Source organism: Papio anubis, chromosome 13 (assembly GCF_008728515.1).
Source record: "Papio anubis isolate 15944 chromosome 13, Panubis1.0, whole genome shotgun sequence".
NCBI lineage: Eukaryota > Metazoa > Chordata > Mammalia > Primates > Cercopithecidae > Papio > Papio anubis.
Window position 1 is genome coordinate 6,654,423 of NC_044988.1, and position 7,910 is coordinate 6,662,332.

Below are 7,910 nucleotides of genomic sequence, written 5' to 3' on the forward strand. Positions count from 1 at the left end.
GGCCTGACTTGCTCTCTCTCCCATGATGCTCCTGTGACCACCATGCAGCAAATGCCACCACCATCCACACACCGCCCCACCTGAGAACGTGAGCAGCGTCCTCCCCTCTGCTCCCTCCTTCCACTCCCAGTGTGTCGAGCCGCATCCCACTGTGTGGTCACCCAGCCGTCATCACAGTCCCTGCGCGTGTGCCTTTGTCACCTTTCATTTGAAGGACACTCCTTCAGAATGTTGATTGTTAAAATTAATTTTCCTCCAGGTCAAATGTATAAGCAGATGTGGAGTTACTTCAGAAAATATGTGACTGCAAAATTATGTGCACAAGTTACCAAATGAAGTTTGAGTGGAATCATCTTTATTTTTATGTTTGTTACTTTGTTGCCAAATGATTAGTCCTCCAGGTAACTGAAAGCTTCTGTAAAATTAGTATTTCTAGGTGATACCTGTATTATATATCACTTCCATTTATCTGAGAAAAAAAGGCTTGTAAAGGAGAAAAGGCATTGGTTTTATGTTTTAAAGGGGGAAACATTAAATCAAGCACTGTCTCTAATAGCATTTTGAATTTTCCTGTTTTTCTCACGGTTTTCTAAACCTTACTTCCCAAAGTGTGGTCTGTGGACCAGCAGCCTGGGCATCTCCTGGCAGCTTGTTAGACGTGCAGAATGTCAGGCCCATCTCAGACCCACTGAGTCCACATCTGCATTTCCACAAGAAGGATGGGGATTTGTGTGCATCTCTAGGAGTTTGACAAGCACCTTTTCTTGGTCAGTTGACGATGAAAATGGAAAAATTAGAGGAGCACACCGTTTAATGAAATGGATTGATTATCATGAAAAAAAATGGTATTGGTGTCTACCACACAGGCAAATCACAATGGGAAGAATTATCAATAAGATACTTGTCTACCAAGTATATCCTTGGAAATTGTGGCCTTTGAAAAAGATTTGTAAACATGATTTGGAAGAAAATTTAGATAGGTCAAATTTAATAATAGAAACTCCTTGATAGGAAAACATTTTTTCATGCATTCATCCATGTCACCATCCAAGAGTCCTTTGCTGTGCTTGTTGTTTAGAGACTACCTTGTGTTTTAATTCAAAAGAGCATTCAGTTCAAAATATAGCATTGGATTCACATTCATCACCCATAAACAGTATTTAGGACTTTAAAATGTGATCAAATAATGAAATTCCATCTGAGGTAGGATAGCTTGGTAAGAGTTTGGCTTCTGCAAGACACAGGTAACATTTTCCTTCTCACAGCAGATATCCAGTTCATTCCTCAGTGACTCTCCTACATCCTGAAAGACTTATGTAGACTTCAATTTTATTTGTGCTGTGGGAGCACTGCTTAGAGGACACTCTTGATTAATCCACCATCATTACTATTAGTTATCAAGGCTAACGGAGGAAAGATAGAGAGCCAGTGTCTGAAAGAGATGATATCAGAACCTTACCTTAATCAATAGCAACAGCCTCATCCCCGGCCCAAGCTTCTGTCAAAACCCCTAACTGGTATGGTACTGAGGTGAAGACCTTACCTCCTTTTCCTTCCTCTACTTAACTTCTAGGAAGTGTTGCTGAAGAACAGCAAGCTCACAGCTGGACACGCACTACCTGCTTACCTTTAAGGATCTGGAGTTTGCAGCATAACAGAACATTGTGGAATCTAAATAATGTGCTGATGCAATTGTTGCAGTTGCTCTTTAATTACAGCCTTGCAAGGCTCAGAAAATTTTCCGTGTAGTATCTGACAGCTATTGCTGGCTGTGCCATGGATCCAGTGGTGGGAATTCTGAATTTTACTGAGATATACAACATAATTTGCATAAATAATAATTAAAGTCTGTTTCTTTAATTTGAATTTTAGGGACCTGTTGCAATGAGAGTGGCAAAATTAGCAATTAATCAAGGGATGGAGGTAGGTTCCTTAATGCTTGAGTTTGTTTTGGAAATGGAGAGTGGAGATTTAATTTAAATGAACCATGTTTAGACTTCCATGTTTTTTTTTAAGTTCTAAAATATGGTTGTTTAAATGCTACTATTACTGAAAGCTACTGAAGTTCCTTGCAGCTACGTCATTTATTTCATTCTTATGGTTATTGCTAATTCAGTATCATAAGCACAGAATTCAGTAATTTTATCAGTGCCCTGAAGCTTATGACATGCTCATTACTTTTGCCGTCGAGTTAGTAGACAGATTTATTGGCTAGTAGTTCATAGAAAACCAGAGGGACAGGGCATTCTGTGTATTTTTAGCATCGGTATTATATTACATAAAACATTCCAAGGAGAACTCCTAGCTCTCTCTACCTTTGCTTCTCAGTGTGCAGAAGCAGGGAGGCACACGCAATGCAAGGTGAATCCATTGTGTGTCCTGCGGGTACCCCAGGGAGATGACTCCAAAAGAGTGGAGGTCCCAGGCCAGGGAGGAGGAGATGGTGCACATACCCATTTATTGGACTTTTCATGGCAGTTGTTAAATTTTGGTTAAATTATGGGTATTTTGAAGAAAAGTGCTTCCTTCTTGCAGACTGAGTAACCTCCATATCTTCCTTGGCTGTATAGCAGTAAAAAGAGATGGACTTTATTAGCAGTAAATACAGTTTCATAAATTTGCAAAAGTATTTGGTTTATTTAAATATTTACATAATGGTAACAATACTAATAGGAAATATCTTATATAGCCCTTACTATGTACTAAGCATCGTGAGTGTGTGTGTGTGTGTGTTTGTGTGTGTGTGTGTGTGTGTGTTGCGATATAAAGGCCTCACCTGGATTAACTCATTTAATCCTCACAATTCTCGCATTGGGTGAGCATTATAATTAGCCCCTGTTCAGACATGCCTCTTTGAAGCACAGAGAGGTTAAATAACTTCCCCAAGTAACTCAGCTCCCAAGTGACGGAGTCCGGACGAACCCAGGAAGCCTGGTTCTGAGTCTCATGTTGGTCACACTCTATCTGCTGAACTGTATCAAAGGATTGGGGGCTTTGGGGGTAGGGTTATTCAGTTTGAATTTCTGTTGACTGTACCGTATTTTACAAAGTTATTTCTGCTGAAATGCATTATGTTTTTATTCTCAGGTCGATTTAGTAACAGGGTTAGCCATAGAAGAAGCTTGTTATGCTCAGGTATGTAATACAATCACAGATTCAATGAGGATGACCCTTACAAATTGTATTTACCTTTTGTATAATTCAAATGAATTTCACTGAGCAAGATTACCCTTGTGCCCATTCCAAAATCATACAAATGGGTTGAAATTAGTTGTTTTTGCTATTTGTTACCAGCTGCTATGACTGATTCTGTTCCACAGGAATGTCTCTTGTCTATATAATCTGGAAAACTCTTAGAGTAACTGAGTCAGTCCTGGGTGTGCAGGAGCTGTCTCTCTAGGCTTATGCTTTCTTTTGCGCGTATGGCTCTGGTCTCCCACTCCAGTGTAGAGAGGTAGAGGAGAGTGGTGGCGAGCGTGTGCCGGCCCACGCAACCTGGGATGAGACTCCTTGGCTTTTCCTGAACTTCTGAGCCTTCTCTCCTGCCCACTGAAAGTTCACTAATGAAATTATAGTTTTATTTTTTACACAACCGGCACTTTTCATCTGTAAGTTTTGCATTTGTGGATTGAACCAAGTATAAATTGAAAATATTCAGGGGGAAAAAAAAGCATGATTGCATCTGTACTGAACATATGCTGACTTTTTTCCTTATCATTATTCCCTAAACAATGTAACAACTGTGTACATGCCATTTATATTATATTAGGTATTATAAATAATCCAGAGATGATTTAAAGTATACAGGAGGATGTGCATAGGTAATATGATATACCATTTTATTAATATATAAGGGACTGGAGTATCTGCAGATTTTGGCATCTGCAGGAGGTCCTGTAACCAATCCCCTGCAGATACTGAGGGATGAATGCATACAAATTAGTAGGTCTCCCAGTAGAGGAAAAAAGTGTTCTCCCTTTTTCATCTTTCTCTGAAAGATAGAACTTTGTTTTAGGGCATTTGAAATAGCAAAAAAGTTTTGTTCTACCTTTCCTGAGAGTTGGAAACTGCATGAGCTCTCGTTTAAAGGAGCAGTATCTAGAGTGTGACTCTGTGCACAGCCTGTATGTATACATCACCACCTGTCATTGATGAGTACATGCCATGAGGAAGGTGAACTGCACGTCTTAGAAATAGACTCGGAGCCCAAAGAAAAATTTTAAAAGCACATTTGGCCATAAATTACAACTTAACTAAATGTAAAAACCAGAAATTATACAAGGTATTCTTCAGACCACAATGGAATTAAACTAGAAATCAATAAAAGATTGCTAGAAAAGCCCAAAATATTGGGTGATTAAACAACACCTTTCTAAATAATGTTGTATGTCAAAAATGTCCTGAGGAATTATGAAATATTTTGAATTAAATTAAAATGAAAATACAACTTCTCAAAGTTTGTGGGATATATTGAAATCAGTGCTTAGATAGAAATAGCATTAGATGCATATATTAGAGAAAAGATCTAAATCAATAATAACCTTCCACCTTGTTAGGAAACTAGAAAAAGAAGAGCAAAATGAGGTAGAGAACTACTTGGAGTAAGGAGGATGAGTTTGGTTACATAATAAGGAGAATTGTTCAAGTGACTGATAGATTTTAAAATTTTAGAATGTGGTTTTAAGTAGTTTTCTTAGATAGTGCTTGATAAACTTTTACAGCTGTTTTAACATTTTTGACATATTTAATATTTTGTTTTTTTAGACCATTCCAACGAAAGACAGACTTGAAGGTCTTCTTGCTTTTAAAGAGAAAAGGCCCCCTCACTATAAAGGAGAATAAAAGGAAGAGAAATTCTTAAGATGCCAATGTACTAAATGTACTTCTGGAAGTGTCTTTCGGGTCCACTGTATGCCTCAGCACATGGAATCTCAATGACCAAAGTGAAGAGCAAATTATTCATATAGTGTAGTAAGCATCTGGAATGGACCCATCCGTGTACTTCTTTCAAATGTGTAAATGTCATATTCATTCAGATTTGTAAAGCTAGTAGTGTATATTGTCAGAAACAGAATCTAAGTTAGATATACATTTTTAAATATTTACTGCATATGCGGCTTTCTGTTCTTAATTTTTTAATGTGAATAATTTATATATTGCACATTCTAGGGAATAATATTGATTGTATGTCTACTGTGCTGCATTAAGAAAATAAAATTTCTATATACCAAAAATGTGAAGTTATACCAAATAAAGTTTCTAAGTAATTAATGCATACGAACAGATACATATACATATATCTAAACCTGAAAAATGAACTGATAGATATTCTGAGTGAAAACTACCTAATACAAATAAAATCAGTGAAAAGAAAACATGGGAATTTTTCTTTTACCCCATTCTTTTTGAATTGACTAAATCATTGCATGCTGGACTTTAGAAGAAACAGCCCTTTCATTGCTGCTTCTGTCAGGCAACCTGTTTACATCATCAGTCCCGTAATACGGTATCGAAGGTGAAGAATTAATCCAAAGACTGAAACCAAAGAACCGAAGCGGACAGGAGACCTGGTGAAGTGGGACTTGCAGGACCTCCGCCCAGCAAGTGGTTTGGCCACCAGGCCTAGGAAAGGTGATGTTTACACACAAAGGAGGAAAGAAAGTGGGGCAGCCAGGATTGGAGCATGAAAATGGCTTGGGGTCATGGATTAAAGTGGAGACCGTTCTCTGCTTCCTTACCCTCAGCTATTTGCATCCAATTTCTGTAAGGGAAAGAGGTGAACTTAAAACAACTCTTTGTCCTAACAAACACCTGCCTTCCTACCCAGGCCAGGCTAATAAGCCGTAAACAGAGGGGCCTCCAGGTTGCGTGCCTGAGTAGCTGTACCTGGGAAGTAGGCATTGGTAGGTGTGTGGGACATCGGAAACTGGAGAATTCGCTGTGGAAAAAGGAAGGAGAACATTCTGTTGCCCTTAAATAATTTGAGATAGCTCTACTTTACATTCATTTTACCAAACCACACTGCCTTCCTAGTTGGCGCCAGGTCTGAGTCTGGTCATGCTGGAGACGACGTCCCTGGGAGTGCCCCTTGCCCGCTGAACACTGCAGCAAGCTTCACTGTGGTGCAGCCCAGCTGTGTCCTTAAGGTGTCCTCCTTTCACATTTCCGTATATCAGATAAACACCCATTTTACTGTGGATTTACATCCTCATCATGACGACTTCATTGCTGTTTGAAAGCATGTAGGCTTCATTTTTTAAATTCTGAAACTTACATTTTTTAACTTGGGAATTTGAACTCAACCTCAATTCTGAAATTCTTCTAGGAGGCAAATGTGGACTGGCCATCTGCTGATGTCTGTCCTGACAAAGGTAGGCAGTATCTTCACTAATGTCTGGACACTAAGGTGAGTGCTGTTTTCTTTACCACCTTAGGTGCTGAGGCTCTGCGGATTTATGACAATTGCTCAGCTGATCATCATACTATAAAGAGGGCTTATTAAAATTCACGTTTGGCGCTCTCTGTGGTGGTCGTGTTGGGCGGCAGGCATGCTTGTGTACTGACAAACTTGCTGAGCGGTTCGTTTTATGCATGATAATTTGCACCTAAAATGCTGGTGGTGGTTTTCATAGCCCTTTAAAGGTTGCAGGGCCAGTTTGTCCTCTCCATGACATGCTAAGTACCACTTTCTCTTTGAGCAGGAAATAATTATGTTATTAGGAAGAAATGATTCAGAGTGTGCGAAGTCGTTTCTCTTAACTTGGATTCATAGTCTAGTCGACTGTCACTGATCGAGCACTGTTTAATTTCCTAACAAGTTCTGATGAAGTCGCTGGAATGTATCTGAAAGCAAAGTCCTGCAGTGACTTAAGGTATTGCAGACTTCACGTATTATGGCAGAGAAAAGTGTCTGTCCAATTCTCTGAATCAGCGTTTGCCTTTCTCTTGATTTTCGTTTCAGTATCAGTCTTGCTGCTAAGTAATCCTGATCCTCCCCCAAGTCAGGCTTACGGGTCTCTGGGTAGGGCCATGCTACCTAGGGAGGGGCCCCTGCGTGGGCTGCTCCTCTTTCTGCAGCACACCGCCTGTTGGTGCGCACAGCTGAAAATGCAGTAGACGTATCCGTGTGTTCAGACTACGTTAGAGAAGACTCAAAAAAGGAGGATGAGTGGTCAAGCACAGATAGAAGTAAGAGGATGAAAGCAAAATAAAGAAAATATTTCCCGTTATCTCAGAGCATGAGGCCTACTGGTTTTGAAGTTATTCAGAGCTGGTTAATTTCTAACTTGTCTATGAAAGGAAAGGAAAAGAGGTCTCCAAGTTTCTAAAGTTCTGAGGCAAGAGAAAAGCTCTAGTGATGGCCAAAATAAGAGGTTTTCTGAGATTGATTTCTGTAATGTAAAGGATCATTTCATGTTTGCTTTGTTCTTAATAATGATGGGTTTGGTTTTCCTGTCAATCATGTTTGTTGTCCTTGTTGTTCTAGCAATCAAAACTTGGCTTGTCACAAAGTGTTACTTTTCTGATAGCACTTTCTGAGTGCTTTGTGAATAGGCCAAAGTAGGGGAGTGTGGATTCATGGATCAGCACTTAGAAAAAGCGTATACCTGCACATGGGTGTGCCACTGGCCGGCCGTCAGCCCTTTTCCTCACTTGACCTGAACTGCTACCTCTGGTGATGTGCCCTACATTTGCTCTTATTTGGGCTCCAAAGATCCTGGCACACAGACATTCAGAAATAATTAATCATGCCATTATTTGTCTACCGATCTAGTAAAATTTTTTTTTTTTTTTTTTTTTTTTTGAGACGGAGTCTCGCTCTGTCACCCAGGCTGGAGTGCAGTGGCCGGATCTCAGCTCACTGCAATCTCCGCCTCCCGGGTTTATGCCATTCTCCTGCCTCAGCCTCC

General features: G+C 39.8%; 1 protein-coding gene across 9 annotated transcripts in view; it reads left to right on the forward strand.

The window, feature by feature from the left end:
• Positions 1-5,375, forward strand: part of AUH (AU RNA binding methylglutaconyl-CoA hydratase) — a 143,879-nt gene extending 138,504 nt beyond the window's left edge. For 6 of the 9 annotated variants that reach the window (XR_004177791.1, XR_004177796.1, XR_004177792.1 and 3 more), the window contains 3 exons: positions 1,873-1,923; positions 3,088-3,135; positions 4,765-5,375. Coding sequence is in view for 3 of the 9 variants with exons in the window: in XM_003911962.3 (XP_003912011.1) it covers positions 1,873-1,923; positions 3,088-3,135; positions 4,765-4,842 (177 nt within the window). In the remaining 6 variants the exon portion in view is untranslated. The remainder of the gene's footprint in view (positions 1-1,872; positions 1,924-3,087; positions 3,136-4,764) is intronic. The other 3 variants (XM_003911962.3, XM_003911963.4, XM_009189178.3) reach the window with 3 other exon arrangements.
• The last annotated feature ends 2,535 nt before the right edge of the window (positions 5,376-7,910 follow it).